Source organism: Colius striatus, chromosome 26 (genome assembly GCF_028858725.1).
Source record: "Colius striatus isolate bColStr4 chromosome 26, bColStr4.1.hap1, whole genome shotgun sequence".
Lineage (NCBI taxonomy): Eukaryota > Metazoa > Chordata > Aves > Coliiformes > Coliidae > Colius > Colius striatus.
In genome coordinates this window covers 3,323,352-3,340,476 of record NC_084784.1, presented here as the reverse complement: position 1 = coordinate 3,340,476, position 17,125 = coordinate 3,323,352, and the positions used below count along the sequence as shown (strand labels likewise).

At 56.0% G+C, this 17,125-nt stretch overlaps 1 protein-coding gene across 10 annotated transcripts in view; it reads right to left on the bottom strand.

The window, feature by feature from the left end:
* The window catches only part of R3HDM2 (R3H domain containing 2), a 34,208-nt gene extending 17,083 nt beyond the window's left edge, over positions 1-17,125 (bottom strand). For 8 of the 10 annotated variants that reach the window (XM_062015414.1, XM_062015419.1, XM_062015417.1 and 5 more), the window contains exons 1-2: positions 8,005-8,056; positions 64-262 (exon numbers count right to left, since the gene is read on the bottom strand). In XM_062015414.1, the coding sequence (XP_061871398.1) occupies positions 64-231 (168 nt within the window). In that variant the 5' untranslated portion in view covers positions 232-262; positions 8,005-8,056. Of the gene's footprint in view, positions 1-63; positions 263-1,682; positions 1,852-8,004; positions 8,057-17,088 lie in introns of those variants that run through there. The other 2 variants (XM_062015415.1, XM_062015416.1) reach the window with 2 other exon arrangements.

Here is a 17,125-nt window from a genome sequence, read left to right as displayed (position 1 = left end):
AAGCAGAGGGAGGGCTCCAGCTCTGCAGCCTGGCACCAGGGACCCACCTGGCTGTGCACTTACCTGGGACTCCTGGCGCACGCTGAGCTCCTCCCCACCATCCTTCTCCACCTCCTCCTTGCTTGGTGACCTGGATACATATTTGGTTTTGTTCACAGATTCCTCAACCACCTTTTTTTCAGACTCCTTCATTATCTCCAGAGACTCCTGTGCTGTGTTGCTGTTTGACATCTTCAGAGCCCTACAGCGCAGCAACGGGCACCTACCACAAGAGGTGGGAGAAGGGGCAGAAAGGAGTCAGGGGCTGCAGAGAGAGAGTTTCTGAATCACAGGAGACACACAGAGCTCCCCAGTGCAGGGACTGCCCTCAGCTTCTTCCATGGGAGGGAGAGGCTGAGCGTAGCCCTAAAGCTCACACACATCCAGAGGCAGGGAACTGAGCAGGCAGCGTAAGCTCAGGCAGCCAGAGCTGTGCCCTGCCCCAGGACAAACAACACCCCAAAGCCCAGCCCAGTCTTTCCTGCAAGGAGCTGAGAAAACAGCCCTGTGCCCAGGACACTGCTCTGTTCTTCCAGTGAAATAAGCCCTGATGTCTTCTCTCTAGCTGCCTCTGGTCAGATGCTTCAGGGGATCAAACAACAGCAGTCCAACTGCAGATGAAGATCCCCCCAGACCACTCATGCTTCCTGGCCAGGCTGCACTTCATCCTTCCCTTTGGCTCAGCAAGAGCAGCAGCAGCCCACAGAGCCCCTGCAAGCCCCTCTGAATGGCAGCAGCTCGTGCCTCAGCGTGCTGGCAGCCCTCAGCAGGAGCAAGGAACACGTCACATCTCCATTCATCAGCCTGGTACCTCCAAACTGCCTGGAAATGAGACGTTCAGCCTCTCAGCTGCCTCAGGGCAGGCAAAGGGAGCCTGAGGGAGGGCTCAGAGCAGCTCACACAGGCTTCAGCTCCTGAGAAAATGCTGCTGTAGGCACAGGGCTTGCACAGAACCCAGAGCTCCCTCTGATGACAGATGAGGTTGGCTAAAGGCAGGATAACAGGCAGATCCACTGAGGCAACTTCCCAGAAAGAACAGGGGAAGCCTAAAGCTGAGGCTCAGACCAAAGGCCTGGGCACTGCAAACAGCCTTTGGTGCTTCACAACTTCTGTTCGTGACTTTAGCAGAATGTGGCTGCAAATGAGTCAGATCTCCCAGAGGTTTATTGACTTTTGGCTCTGCAAGGCAGCTGCTGACATTCATGAACTAATTCAACCTCATTCCCCTTTAATTGGTGGGGCTGCTGGACACAAACCACTCTCACTGCAGCTACTGGAATCAGTTCCAGTGCCAGCCACAGAAAGCAGGAGAAGGAATCAATTGCTTCTAGCTCAGGGGTTCTTACAAGGATTTGTAAACAAACTGATGAAGATAATCCAGGGCAGAGCCCCCCCTGGGAATGGGAAATGCTGTGTGTCACAGGCAAAGGCAGAGGCAGAGCTGCAGCCAGAGGCACAGCCCTGTGCAGCACACGTGCCTGGGAGACCCCTGCACGGCCTCCAAAGAGTTCCAGCACTGGAGCAAACTGCTGCAGCTGCAGAGCCAGCCCAGGGCTTTGGCTTGTTCACAAGCCAGGAGGTTGCTGGCAGATTCAGGAGAGGGAGGCAGGGGGAGGCCTTTGAACTGCACACACAGCACTTACCTAGAAAAGGCAAGGAGAGGGGGGAATCCTGCATTAAAGGAGCAGGTTTTGCACAGCTCATTCTCTTTGCATTTGCCACCCTACAACAAGCCTCTGACCCCATCCAGGCACCTCAGTCAAACGTGGAAGGGCTGTGGGATTTTCTCTCACCACACTGCATCGTGCTCCTGGCATCACAACAAAGGAAACAGCATCACCTCTCCCTCCTCCCCTCCAGAAACAGCTCAGAGCCACCCAAGTGACGTTTGCAGGCTTCCCCCTGCTGCTACAGCCCCCATCCCTGCTGCCAGACCCCTCAACATCTCATCCAAGGAGCATCCCTGTGCTGTTGGTGCTTGTGAGCAGACAGGCTCTGGAGGGGAGGTTTCCCTTGGGAATGCATCAGCCCAGCTCCCCCCAGGCCAGCGTGGGAGGCAGCCAGGGGGTGGCAGCCAGGCAGTTCAGAGGGCTTGGGGCAGGGTGGGTGGGACTGAGCTGTGCCTTGCCAGGGAGGTGAAGAGATGACACACACCAAACATTGAGGGAAGCCACCAGGTCTGTGTCAGAATGATGGAGCTCCAGAAGGCAGGTGAGCTGCTGTCGGGCTTTTGGGGTTGGGTCTGGCAAAGCAAAAGGGCCACTCAAGGCAAAGTCTTTGTCACACCCTCCTCTTGAAGAGAAACACGTCTGCTGCCTTCTTGCCACCTGACAGTGCTGGTCCTGGTGAGGCAGGGAAGCAAAGCAAGAAGCTTCCACATTTAGGGTTAGGATGGATCCAGCAGCCAGGCTGGGAGAGGCACAGACACGCTCCTGGGAGCTGAACGAGGGTGCAAAGGAGACATGTGGCTGCCTGGCTGTAGCACACTCCTGCCCTCCACCACCACACAGGCACCTGAGGCAGCTCTTCCCACCATGCAGGGGAGTTCAGCTTCCTCTCAGCTTTCAGAGGGAGAGGACACCAATGTGAGTGGGCTCTGCTTGCTCAGTCCCTGCCCAAGGCACGGCCACGGGAGCAAACCTGCCATCACCTTGCAGCTAATTGTGACCAAGCTTCATCATCAGCTTCAAGGACAAACATCTTGGCTTGCTTCCCACCTCCACCTCCTCCTTGGGTCATGATCAGTTTCTGCTTTGCTGTTTGAGTCTCATTCCAAAAAGCCTTCAACAGGGCTGAGTAAAAAGCTTACCAGCCTCAGCCCAGGTCATCAGTGGTAATGGAACAGAGCTCTGGCTACAGAGGAGGCTGCAGAAACCCTGACACAGGCTCTCTCCATCCCTTAAAGAAGCAATACTTAGGAACAAACCACAACCAATGGTGTGAAGAGTTCTGAGGGCTCAGAAATCAACATCCCCAGGCTGGTGAGTCACCAGGACAGTCCCCAGCACCCTGCTGCAGCGGGCTCTGAGAGCAGAAGTGGGCAGGGAGAGCTGACCCAACCCACGAGAGGGCTGCAGCTGGTCATTAAACCCAACAAACCAGCCTGTAAGAGGGAAAAGGGGAAAGCAGTGGCATCTCCCCCAGCATCTGATGCTTCACTCCAACCCACTGGGTAAGGCTTTAGGATCAGCATCATGTACCACTGAGTAAGTGCCTCCTGCAAGGTGAAATGATGATGCTCTCCTGAACAATTTGCTCATTGGCTTCCAGGTCAACCAATTGGAATCTCAGCTCCATGGCAACAGGCTGTATCACTAAGAGCAACCAGACAAGTTTGGGGAGGAGAGCAGGAGTGAAGGGGCCCCCCTCCTCGCTCCCCTCTCTGAGCACAGCGTCTGCTGGAGGGAAAGGCTTGCACAGGGAAGTGTGGAGGCGTGAGGTGGATGGAGAGGCTGCACATTCCAGGCATTAAAGCCTCCTCCTGCTACTGACTAAGGCAGGAACTGCAGTCCTCCCTCTCTGCACCAAGGGATCTTCAGAGAGGCTTTGGTTGTCTCCTCCTCTGCCAGGGCAGCAGCATTGGGTCACATTTGGGCTGTACTAAAGGTCCCCCCTGGCAGGTGCAACAAGGGGCTCTGCTCAAAGCTCTGCTCGTGAGCAGCAGAGGCCATGTACCTGCTCAAACACCTCTCTCCTAGGCTTCTCTGCAGTCTGCTCTGCAAAATGCAAGGTGCTTGCACCAACACTGCTGACTGGGGCATCCTCAGCATCCCATTCAAGAGTCTGCAGCCTCAGCTTCCAAATGAGCAGCTACAGAACCTTCCAAGCCCATTCCCTTTCCCTCCTGGGGGGAGTAAGAGCATCTGCTTCAGTCAGAAAGCCCCCAAACTGGACTCAGAAGCACTCATAAGCTACCAGTGTCTCAGGCAATGGAGCACCTCTCCCAGACTCCCTCTGTTACTGTTTTATGATCAGTTGAAGAGAGGGATTTGATTCCTCACAACCACCCAGTGCCTACAAAACCTAGGGGCAAAAAAAAACCCCCAACAGGAGGCCAGATGTATCTGGCTGCACAGTGCAACGGCTCCCAGTGCTTAGTCATTGCTTTAAATCTCCATCTCCACCCCCACATTACATCAAAGAGGTGAAATTCTGATGCAGATGGGTTTGACTTCAGGTGGAAAGGGGGGAGAAATGCCTTGATGTGAACAAGGAGATGGGAGATGCAGGTGAGAGAGAAAGCTCTCTACTCTAATCCTGCAGAACATCAGCTGGTCCCCAACATGCCTCTCCCAGACAACTCCAAGGAGGGTGAGGCAGCAGCAGTTAAATTGCCTCACCCACAGCTGAGGAAAGGTGCCCCCTACCAGCTGGAACTTCACATTTGCTGGGCAGGTGGCAACAGGAGCTTAAGGTGCCAATGGCTCTCCTGGCTCTCCAGGCACCCTCTGTGCTGGTGCAAGAGACTCCATCCCTTCAGAGGGACCCAGCTCTGCAGCTCAGAGCTGCTGCCCACTTGGTTTTGAGGGGGGGGTTAAGCTCAGAGGTTACCAGGCCTGTTCAGAGTCACAGGAGCTCAAGGGCTGGAAGGGAGCTGGGAAGCTCAGCCAATGCAACCCCCTGCCAGAGCAGCAGCACCCAGAGCAGAGCACACAGGGACTCATCCAGCTGGGGTTGGGATGTCTCCAGAGCAGGAGGCTCTGGGCAGCCCCTGCCAGTGCTCCCTCAGCTCAGCAGGGAAGAACTTTCCCCTTGTGTTTCTTTGGAACCTCTTTTGATGCACCAGCCACACCCCTGTGACAAGGCCAGTGTCTGCAAGGGCCTGGCAGCAGGGGCCAAGGTTTGCCCACGTCTCTCCTCCAGGCTCCATGGAATCACAGAGCTCTCCTTCATTTCCAATACCTTTAACAGGCTGTTCCCTTGCACAGGTGGAGTCATCCCAGTTACAAGGCACAAGAGGCAGTAGCTGTGTTATGGGGAAGCACCTGAATGGTGACTGTGGCAGCAGGGCTCAGCTGTGCTGTGCTCGTGGCTTTTGTGACGTGGGACATCTCAGGCCACAAGTTGGCTTCAGGGGGAAGAAAACCCAAAACCACTGTCTTGCTTTTTATTTCCTCCAGTCAGACACTAAAATCAAGGTGTCAGCTTGCTGTGACTGTACTCCAGGAGTGGGACACAACCGGTGTCGGGACTGTCCAAAGCATCTTCATCTGATACACGGCAACAGGTTCTGTTCTGCCAGGAACCCAGAGGTGGCAATGTCACCTGTCCCATCCAGCCAGCGTCCCCCAGCCAGCTCAGGGACATGGGGGGGCCTCACAACCAAAGGAAAGCTGCAAAGTGCCCAAAGAAGGGTTGTGTTGGCTTGGGGTTGGTTTTTGTCCCTATCCATGAAGCGTTGCCACACGCCTGGAAGTTCCACACAGAGTTGCCTGGTGTGTTCAGAGAATCCAGGTCGATTGCCTGCACATTCACATCCTTCCTGCTGACTCCCAAAGCAGCCTACATGCTACAAAAGATCAGAGCTCCCATCTCACTGCTGCTGCGAAAAGCTGGCGGCACAGAAAGGAGACAACCATGGGGCTGAGGCCACTGGACACCTCCTGGGGAAGACAAAGCAGTTCAGCACCAAAGCAGAGGCTGTAAAGATTCCCCAGATCCCGCTGAGAGCTTCCTCCCCACCCCAGAGAGGCTTCACTGATCCACTTGGGATGAGTGTCTCCTTTTCAGAGGCTCTGAGGGGAGCACAGGGTGTGTGGAGTGGGGTGTCCCATGGAGGTGATGCGAGAGAGCAAGTGCAGCGAGTCGCCAGGACACAATGCACGTGTCTGGCTGTTGTGGCACCGTGCACTGGGACAGCTTGAATGTTGCAGTGACCTGACAAGAAGGGAGCTCTTGCAGCCCCTGCTCAGCATCACCAGCCCTGCCCCAGCTGGAAATAGACTGAGCAGCCACCCAGCACATTCTCTGCTGCTCTGACAGTGCTTCTGGGTGTGAGATCCCCTGGAAGCAGGAGGGTGAACGTCACTTACACCGATTGTGCAGGTGTGGAACAGGACACAGCCAACTCCTGCCACAGGTACTGGATGCCCACAGCCCCACGTGCCTCCCAGCAGCCACAGGCTGGCTGGGCAGTAAAGCTGGGGGGAATGAACCTACTGCACAAACAGCACTTGGCAAAGAGATGGAGAGTTCAACAATCCTGAAGAAAGTGGGTTTAGTCGGCCTCAGATCCCTGAGCCTGCAGCTCACAGCAATAGCTGCCATCTTCAGTCCTTCTGCTCTCCCCTCTGCCAGTCCAAGGGGGATATTACTTATGTTGAAGTATGGGTTTGTTCTGCTGTTCCCTTGTCTGTTGGGAGCTGCAGTGAGGCAGAACCCTGTCACCCACCCACAAAACCTGGGGGAGAAATAAACCTAAAGAGCCAACAGCTTAAAGGGGAAAGGCTCAGAGCAGTGGACAGTTCCTCTGAGGGTCCCTAGGCAGAAGAGTGGAAGAAAGGAAAGGTAAATCTGAGCTGAGAATCTCCCTGGCACAGATTTCCCTTCTCCATTTCACACTGCTTTTTCCTCTCCCCATCACGAGCTATTCCTGTATTCAGCTGAAGACCAGGGAACTGCTCCCCTGACGTCAAAGCAGTTTCCCAGCAACAATTCATGAGGGCTGTCCACCACAGGGGTTTCCTGAAAAGCTAGCAAGGAATGATCCACCTACTTTCTGCAGTGTCAAGATGCAATAGGACAGCACTGCACAGGAGCTCCTGTTAACCCTTCCATGGCTCAGAGGAAAACTCTGCCACAGTTCCCGCTGACACGTCCTAATTCCTTCAGAGTGCCCCAGGCAGGATCCCTCTCCCCTGAACCCACTCATCATGAGGCACCACATCAGGCAGGAGACACCTGCAGATGTGGAGGTGGCAATCAGGCTCAGGAGAAAAACATATGACTTAAGAAACAGCTCTTACCCTCTTGCTGGCAGCCTCCCCTTGTGCTGTGCCAGCCAGGAGCACCAGCACAAGCATTCAAAAGCTGGCTGAGAGAGGGGAGGGTATTCCCCAGCCTGGCCTCCACCTGCACCAGCTCCTGTGGGACTTGCTCTAGGTGGTCCTGCTCTGGCAGGGGGGTTGCACTGGATGAGCTTTCAAGGTCCCTTCCAGCCCTTGTGATTCTGTGACCCCCCCAGTGAAGTGCTCAGCACTCAGTGCAGCAGCAAGTGCTGCTGTTTGCAGACCCTCGAGCCAGAGGTGATGCTTTAAAGAAGCATCTTGAAGGATAGGAGAAAGATATGAAACTGGTCCAATGCACCTGAATGAAGATCCTACAGCACAGTCACCAGCTAAAGCACCAAACCTGAGACAAGCAGCTCCCAGCACTGGGGCTCAAGCGAAGGGAGCACCGTTACCTTGGTTTTTAGGCAAGATCGGATGGTGAACGTGTGTGAGAAGGGAGGTGAAGGGCAACTCAGGCTCCTGACCCCACTGAGACAACAGCAAAGGTTTAAAGTCACTTAGAAATGGGGTTCACAGAGGTTTGTGTGAACACAAGGTCCTAAAGAGCCCCTCAGTGTATCAGTGGCACGGAGCCAAGTCACTCGCCAACATGGCACAGCCGCTGGCCAGCTTCACACGAGTCAGTCCTTTCATGTCTGAGCCAGCACAAGAGCAGGGAGTGAATTTTGCCTCTGTGAAACCAGCAGGAGCTAGGCAGGAACAAGCTGCATCAAGATGAAGCTTAAGGACACAGGGAGAACCCAGGAGCCTGTCACAGGGAACTCCTTAATGACATAGAAGAGCGCAGGCTGCTTGCCGGGGATTCCCTCGGCTGCCGGAGCACCGCGGCAAACAGAAGAGCTCAGCTCCCACTCTCAGGTGTCCAACGGGGCCACGGAGCCACCTGCTCATCCTAAACACAGCACCACTGGAAATGAACCCCCACCAGGCAGCACAAACCCTACCACCTACTTACCAGAGGCGAATGCTGGCGGGTCCCCATCCCTGAAGCTGGGCTGTGCTTTGCGCTGGGGGCACGGGGAGAGGAGAAGAAGAGTCTCCAGTGAATCTTCCTCAAGCCACAAATGACTGCAGGCTTATTCTGGTTAAAAAAAAACCCCAAGCAGCCAGCCCAGCATCCACTCACCCTGCAGGCTCTGCACTCTCAGCAGGTCACCTGGCTGCTGCTTGCAGTGGCCGTTTCATTGCCACAACCGGCCCCAAAGGAATCACGCTGGCGCTCGGGAGCCCCCGGCCCTGCCTCAGACACCAGCAGCCTCTGCCGCTGCTACAGCGAGCTGAAGGGCTCTGCCAGGCGGCTCTGAAGCAAAGCAGAGCCCAGCTGCTCAGGGGGATGTCACAGGGAGCTCTGCCAATAGCCACATGCACATCCCCACACCCCCCTCCCCGGCTCCCATTCAGTCGCTTCGATGGAGCTGCCTCCGCCGGGCTTTAAAGACGCAGCATCCTTCCCCTGCCAGGCACGGGAGCGACACCAGAGCCAGTGCAGGAGCCAAGAGGAGAGAGCATAGCAAATGGCAGCACCTTCCTGAAGGACCCCAGTGCGTGGACCATGCTTTGCACAACACCCCACCCGTGCTGAGGTAGGTGAGGGGCGGCTCTGCCTCGCTCCCAGCCTTTGCTGCCGCGGTGCTTCCACGGGCCGGGCTCTGCTCGGCTCCTTTGGCACTGAGCTGGCTGCTTTGGCTGGTTTCTGAGTGATTCAGTATTGACAGAGACAGGCAATGAGAAATGCAAATGGACATACAGGGGTTTTAAACCCCTCACTTGCATCAATTGGGGGGGGTGGGGGTGACCTGCTGGAGAGCAGCTCTGGGACAGGGGCCTGGGAATGCTGGTGGGCAGCAAAGGAAACGTGGGGCAGCAACGTGGGCTCGTGGGCAAGGAGCCAATGGCAGCCTGGGGGGCATGAAGAGAGTGTGGGCAGCAGGGCCAGGGAGGTTGTGCTGCCCCTCTGCTCTGCCAGAGCTGGGGAGGCCTCAGCTGGAGTCCTGGGGCCAGTGCTGGGCTCCCCAGCTGCAGAGAGACAGGGAAGTGATGGAGGGACCAGAGTGGGGGTCCCAAGATGCATCTTCCTTGTGAGGAAAGGCTCCAGGACCTAGGGCTGTTCAGCCTGGAGAAGCAAATACTAAGGGGTGCTCTTACTAACACTTCCAAGTCTTTAAAAGGTGTTTGTCAAGAGGATGGGGTGACACTGCTCCTCTGTTGCCTCCAGTGACAGGACAAGGGGTAAAGGACAAAAGCTGAACACAAAACAATTCACTTAAACATAAGCAGAAAGCACTTCAGAGCTCAGGTGAGGGCAGCAGTGCTATACCAGTGTTTTCAAGTGGAGTGCCCCATCAACACCCTGAATCAAAGGCTTCATGGATGTTACATGAAGTATCCCCATCAGAAAGTGCAAAGAAGACAGATCCAGAGGGTTTGAAGTTCCTCTTGTGCCTGTTTCTGGCCATTTCAAGCTTTTCCCCCCTCCTGATTCTGCAAAGAACTTCTTGAAAGGAAAGGTGCCTGTCCAAGGAAACTGAACCATGACTTCCCAAGCTCTCTGTGAAGCACTCACCACTGTCTGAGCAGCACAAGGTTGTAGGATGAGAGCCTCCAGCTGAGCTCAGGGGCTCAGCTATGACAGCTTCTCAAGTCAGCCCTGAGAGGCAGCAAGTGGCTGTGCTGAGCTCCACGGGTTGCTCAGCAGGGAGTCACTCTGGACATTCAGGTCTCTCGGCACAAAGCTGTGCTCAGAGTGACTCCCTGTGGCAGCTGAACCCAGCAAAGCTGTGAGATGCAGAGATTAGAGCTTTCCCCTCTCTAACTCACTTATTTAGGGGGTGGATATTTCTGTCACTAACACCCAGTGAGGCTCCTGGGCTTTTAAACCTGTAGATTTGAGCCCTGGGGAAGCTCTGACAGCTACTTTACAAATGAAATGGCAACAGAAAGGGAAAGATGAGGTGCAGGAGCAGTGCTCCAGCGTGCCTTGCTTGGGCCAAGGAGCTTTGGCTCCACAGAGAGCCTTAAAACCTCCACTAAACCCTGTGACATCCACAGAGCTTTGTTTTGCCTGCTGCATTTTGACTCAGGATCACTGAGGACAGTTGCTGGCACTCTCTTCTCCACTCCTGAGCCCTGCTGTGGTCAGATTAGTGCTATAAAAGGAGAGAACTTTGAAGGCTGCTCTTCCCTTCTACCAGGGAAAAGCAGCTGGCAGAGACAAGCAAGCAAGAACATTCAATCAGCTTCAGAGCCTCTGGTGAAACCACACTGTCAGTTCTTAAAGCAGAAAAGCTTCATAGCCTGAGCTTGCAAACCTCACCTCTAGCTCTCAGATGCCTGGCAGATGGCTCAGCAAGGACAGATTTCGAGGGAGAAGGCTCAGCAGCCCTGGGACACGAGCTCCTGCCCCAGGTAGCACAGATGCAGTGTGCTGATGCAGCTCCTTCAGTACCCACTGCCCATTATCACTGTGAGCTGGCAGCATTTCATCCTCATGGAGTGTGTGTGTGTGTCAGAGGATTTCCTAAGCCACATCTTTCTCCTTAGATGGGGAGACAGTAAATCCTGGATGGGAAGAGGAGGAGGAGGACAAAGAAGGATGAGTCAGCCTCAGCAGCAGCCTGGACAAAGCACTGCAGAGCTGCAGAGAGGGCTCCTGCCTTTCACACCTGAGAGGCATTTTACTGAGGTATGGAGCATGTGTGTGTGTGTGTGTGTGTGTGAGCAGGCACATAGTGAAACTGGGTCAGTGAAAGCAGAGCACAGAGAAGATGCAGCAGCTCTAGGTATTGTCTGTGTTCCCAGCTTGGGGGGAAGCTGCCTGTGCCTGACAGAAATGCAATGAGATGGGTTCTTTCCTTCCCTGGCACACAGGGACCCAATGAGCCTAAGCTCTAATTTGCCCAGGCCAGCTTCTGTTGGGAGCAGACACATGTCAGTTAGGTAGTGGGTATCACCCCATCACATTTCCAGCTGGGAACAAAAAGATTTGTGACACCAAAGTGCTGCAAAGCCCCAGGAATGGGCTCCTCCATGTGACAGACAGGGCCCAGGCAGCTTGCTTCAGACACCTACAGCAGCTGGAAAGGGGGAAGAGTATTAGCAGTGGGCTTAAATGCATCCATCTACCCACCCAGAGCAGGAAAGTCCCTCTACCCTTAGAAAAGGGGAAGGAAAACCCCTAACAAAATGTCAAACTTCTGCCAGCCTCAGCCATCACAGCACCAGGGGGATGAGGGAAGGAAAGCAACCCTGAGGCACCTAGAGACCTGTACCTGTGCTGTGGAACTGAGCTGGCTCACTGCATGCAACAGCAAGCTCTCACTAATTACCACAGAGCAGAGGTAGAAACATACCCTGCAGACAGCATCCATCCAAGGACACCACGAGCAGGCAGACTGCAGGAGAGATCTGGAGAGTCAGCTGCCTAATGTGACTCAACTCCTGGGTGCTGCCAGGTACACACCAAGCATCTGAGCTGAGGGACGAGCTTGGAAGGGACAGTCTTAGGCAGCACCACAATAAGCACCACACATGGCAAAGATCTCTGTCAGTCCTCCAGGCCACAGGCTTGTTTTGTTTTGCAGAGTGTGGATGCAGCAGAAAGACTTCTTGGGGTTCAGGGTCAAGAAGAAGGAAGGGTGAGAACTGCAGCACATTGCTGCTGGGAGCTACCTCCACATGTCCTGTGGAAACAGCCCCACGGACAGCCACAGCCACAGCAAAGCTGAAAGCACGAGATCAGGCTGCCTGCAGTGGACATGGTGTGAGGCAAAGGGGTTGAAATGTGAAAGAAATCACCCTCTCCTACCAAATCAAAACGAATCCCCCCCGTGCAAAGAGCTCTGAGCCACGCCAGCAGCCTCTGCTGCCGCTCCTCTGCACGTGCGAGCGCACACACGTGTGCTGGGCCGGTCCTCTCCCAGGCTGAAGCCGGGCTCCAGGCACTTAAAAAGCATCTTTCTTTTCTTTTTCTTACAAAGAGGGACCTTCCATTTAATGTGTCTGGGCTGAGGATGTGTTATCATGGCAACCATCCCCTCCCTGTCTGCCCCGACACGCAGAGGATGAAACGCGCACCAGGCTCCTGCTCCGGCACAGGCTCCACCAGCCGCTGCAGCCACCGCTCCCAGCTGAGGTTAGCTGGTGGGATGTGACATGAACCAAATCTGTCAATGGCTCAAGACAGACACGTGGGCAGTGGGGAAAAAAAAACCCCACCAAACCCCGTAGCACACTCCATTCAGCTCCACAGAGTGATAAATAATTCAGGAGGAGAAATGCCGCAATACAGAGCGCAGCACGGCTCGGGAACAGAACACGCAGCGGTGCCAGGGGTGACTGAGAGGGGTGGCATGAACTCCAGCATGTGTGTCAGCTAACTGGGCAGCTCAGCGTGCTGCAGCAACGCAGCCTCTGCCTCCTGAGCCCAGCAGATGTCTATTTGCATCGCCTTTGCGTTGGGAATGAGAAAGTGAGGACGATGAAGGTGGCAGCAGCGAGCAGGGCAGGGCTGCCCCTGCTGGACCAGAGCCCTGCAGCCAGCCTCGCACCCAAAGACACAGAGAAGCAGCCTCCCTGCTCAAGAGCTTGCAGGAGGGAACATGTGCAGCAAACCTCTACTTGCTCACTCACCCTGCAAGTGCAGCAGCTCCCTGGGGCTGGGTACAGTCCATCACAGGGTCACAAGGGCTGGAAGGGAGCTGGGAAGCTCAGCCAGTGCAACCCCCTGCCAGAGCAGCAGCACCCAGAGCAGGGCACACAGGGACTCATCCAGCTGGGATTGGGATGTCTCCAGAGCAGGAGCCTCCACAGCCCATCTGGGCAGCCCCTGCCAGTGCTCCCTCACCTCAGCAGGGAGGAAATTCCTCCTTGTGTGTCTCTGGACCCTCTGATGTTGCAGCTTGTGCCTGTTGCCCCTTGTCCCATCATTGGCCATCCCTGAGCACAGCCTGGTTCCAGTCTCCTGGCACTTGTGAACATGACTGAGCTCAGCCCTCAGTGGAGTCTCCTTCTCTGGAGACATTCCAAACCCATCTGGACGAGCTCCTGTGTGACTGTATCCAGTTGTGGAGTTGGGACACCAGCACCAGCACCCTCTGCATTCTCTCCATGCTCAGGACCTTCATTCTCTTTACTGTCTGTGCTCCCCCCTTGCCCTCCCAACGTCAAAGCACAATAAGGTTGGGCTCAAGGCACTTGTTCAGTTTGGCTGGGACATGGAGAAGCAGGTAGGGCAGGATCCTAGCTCCCAACTGAATCATTTGGGTTGTTAAAACCCTGGAAGCTCCTTGAGCCCTAAACTCAGCTCAGGAAGAATCAGTTTCTTAAAGAAAAGGATGTCAAAGCAATCTAGAACAAAACTTAAAGCTTCATTAAAAAATATACAAGGGAGCTGCTCTAAGGAGTGGGCTGCATCTGCCCACACTCAATAATCATCCCCAAAATTCACTGGGAGGCAGCAGTGACTCAGCCTGCAGTACATGAAGACAGCTTGTGCTCCCAATACATAATGAAACTGGGCTTGAGACAAACCCCCCCCAGTCCCACATGCGCCCCATTAACAGCACACAGGCAGGGGAATCCCAGCACTGACAGACAGGCAGGGAATCATCAGCCCTTCCTCTGGCTGCTGCCCACACTCAGGCACTGAACTGTCTCTGCAAGAAGCGTGCCTCACCTTTGCTTCAAGCAGGGAAGTAGGTCGTGGGTTTAGTAGGGCTCAGAAAGAGAAGGTTCAGATAGAGATGGAGAGTGAAGCCCTCGACACACACACAGGCACTCACTCCCTCCCTCCTGCAGCCACACAGGGCCCTTCTGCAGTACCACACCTCCAGTACTGTGCCCAGCTCTGGGCCCCTCTCTACAAGGACACTGAGGTGCTGGAGAGGCTCCAGAGGCAGGTACCAAGCTGGGAAAGGATTTGGAGCACGTCTCAGCTGGGGAAGGGCTGAGGGGTCTGGGGCTGCTGGAGAAAGGAAGGCTCAGGGGAGACCTTCTCCCTCTCTACAACCACCTGAAAGGAAGCAGGGACAGTGGTGCTTCTGAAGCTGTGCCCGAAGCAGCAGCTGAAGAAACATGGGGAAGAGAGTCCTGAAAGCTAAGCAGGTGCTGTAGAAGGGATCTCCCTCCTCATGTGGGGCTGTGGCCTCACCACAGCATTGCCACACCCTGTGCAGTGTGTCCAGCGCTGCCCCACGTTCTGCCTGTGCTTCCTGACATTGTGTTCCTCCAAAGGGATGCCAGAGGTGTGTGATGTGCATCATCCTGCAGCACCTAAGGCTAGGTGCAAATGCTCCCTGGGAGGACTCACTGTGGTTATAGTTTCCCCTGCTGAGCTGAGGGAGCCCTGGCAGGGGCTGCCCAGATGGGCTGTGGAGCCTCCTGCTCTGGGGACATCCCAACCCCAGCTGGATGAGTCCCTGTGTGCCCTGCTCTGGGTGCTGCTGCTCTGGCAGGGGGTTGCACTGGCTGAGCTTCCCAGCTCCCTTCCAGCCCCTGTGATTCTGTGAATCCCACTTAGGCCAGACTAACTAGAACCTTGCAGCCCTCAGTGATTGATACAGGCAGCCAGTGGGATTCCTGAGGAGCTTCCCAGAAGCTTCAGAGTCGAAGCACCTGTCACTTGCAGGAGGATTTCCAAAGCCTTTGTCCCCATGGGAGGCAAAAGTGACAGATCCAAATCCAGCATCAACTGAAAGCAGGTCTGGGATGCTTCTGAGGACGTTTTGTGCCCCAGCTGATGTCCATCACCCCTTGTCCTGTCACTGGAGACAACAGAATAAAGTGCTGCCCCATCCTCTTGATCAACAAGAGGTTGAGAGGGCTGGGACAAAGGTTGGACACGGCGATCTTAACGGCCTCTTCCACCTGAAACTGCTCTGTGACTCTGTCCATGGAACCCCTCAAAGACAGATCAGGCAGGGTTTTGAGCAACCTTATGTAGTGAAAGATGCCCCTGCCCATGGCAGGAGGCCGCTGAGATGATCTTTAGAAAGGTCCTTTCCAGCCCAAACCCTTCTGTGTTCCTGAAGGAACCTGAGCACTGCCACAAGCTCAGCTTGGATCCAGCCCTGCTGAGAGATCCTTTGTTAGCACTAGGATTTTCTTAAATGGGTGACTTGAGGCTCCTTCCCCCTGAGAAAGGGGCTTTCAGAATAGCAGCACCGACACAGCCTTAAATTTAGCAACACAAATGGCAGCACTACCATAAGGGGAACCTGACTGCAGCGGGGATCGGGTGTCACAGGCACAACCAGAGGCCCTGGAGAACAGCTGGAAGAAGGGATTGCACACAGACATTCTCCCCTGCTCTGATCCCCCCAGGCCAGTGCTGAACACCAGCCTCTGCTCCCCCCACAGTCACTGCAGGCCCTGCTCTCAGTACAGCGCTTCCCTTCCTCTGGAATTCAGCTGAGCAGCCTCCTTCCTTCTCTCCAATCCCTTTTCAAACCTGCTGCAAGCAACCTGTAACAGCTAAGACAGGGACTGGCAAGGACTACAAACATCTCTTCTGCTCCTGTGAAACTGAGCCATGCTGCCAGCCCTTCTCCCAACTGCTCCATGCAGGCAAGAGCAGAATCCCTGCTCCTTATGCAACGCCTTCCCAGCCACAGAGAGACTGGCTGCATGTGGTTGGTAGGAGGATGGGGAGCCCTAAATCCATGGGGCTGGTTTCCTCACACACTGAGGAGTCAGCCTTTAGCTTTGGGCATGCAGGGTTGCAATGGTTGAACTTGAGGGATAACAACACCTGATGTTAGACAAGCCAGATCAGCTTTGGACGTCTCTAGTCCATCACTCCAAACCTCGTTTGCTGGGTTTGGCTCACACTTGTCACACAGCACCACGCTGTTTAAAGCAGCTACACTCCATTTCCACTCCAATGTGATGCAGGGAAGTGGAGCCCAAAGACCCTGCTCTCAGCCACGAGGAGAACTCAGAAACTAAAGCCAAGCCTAACAGAAGGAGGCCAGAAAGACCAGGGACTGGAAACCAGAAAAGGTTGTGACTGATGAAGGAGATAATGGAGAGCAAAGCTGGAAGGAAACATGGGAAAGGGTTCACACAGGAGAGAGGTAAAAATCAACCAGCTCCATCTGCTCACACTCTGCATAGGGAGCTGCAAAGGACAACCTCTGTCTGACCCTTTCAACCAGTAACATCAACTGACCTACTGCACCCTGCTGCCCACAACACTGCTCTGGCAGCAGCCAAAGGCTGCATCGCCTACAGCTATCCCCAAAAACGCCCCGAGGGTCCACACGTGTCCCAGGGCAGGGAACAGCGAGCACCAAGGAACAAACAACCCGTCTGTGATCCCTCCAGCAGCCTGAACCCTCTCCCGAAGGCAACGCCAGCCAGAGCAGCACGCAGCTGGCTCCAGCATCTGCCCTCGGGCCCCGGGAGCCAGCGAGTGTCTCCAGGGAAGCATTTCAAAGCAAGAGACATTGTCTGTGCGGATTTCCCGGGCACCAGAGCCGGGCAAGCGACGTCCAGCGAGCCAAGGCCTCCCCCGCAGCCTGTTGCTCCCCTTCCTCAGCCTCCCGCAAGCGACGCCCGGGCCGGGGGGGGATGGACGAGGCAGCCCCAGGAGGCTCCGGCGCCTCCGGCTCACCCCCGTGGTCGCGGGGCAGCACCGTGAGACCGTGTGCTCCGCCAACCCGCCCGCGGCGAGCGGCCCGGCGCACAGCCCCGCCACGCACCCGCCGAGCCCCGGCCGCCCGCACACGGCGGAGGCCCGGCCAACGGCGCACGGCACCGCGAGCGGCAGCGCTGCCGCAGGGCGGGCGGCGGGAGCCCGGGGAGCGGGGCCCGGGGAGCGGAGCCCGGGGAGCGGAGCCCGGGGAGCGGAGCCGCGGGAGCCCCGGGGAGCGGAGCCGCAGGAGCCCCGGGGAGCGGAGCCGCAGCGGGCGGGACGCGGCACGCGGGGTACGGCCCAGCGCCGGGCCTAGGCCACCCCCCACCCCCCCCGCACCGCCCGGGCACCGACCCCGGCCCCAACCCCGACCCCGCATCCTTCCCGCACCGCGCGGGCAGCACTTACCGGGCCGGGCCGGGCCGGGCCCTGCGCCGCGGGGCCG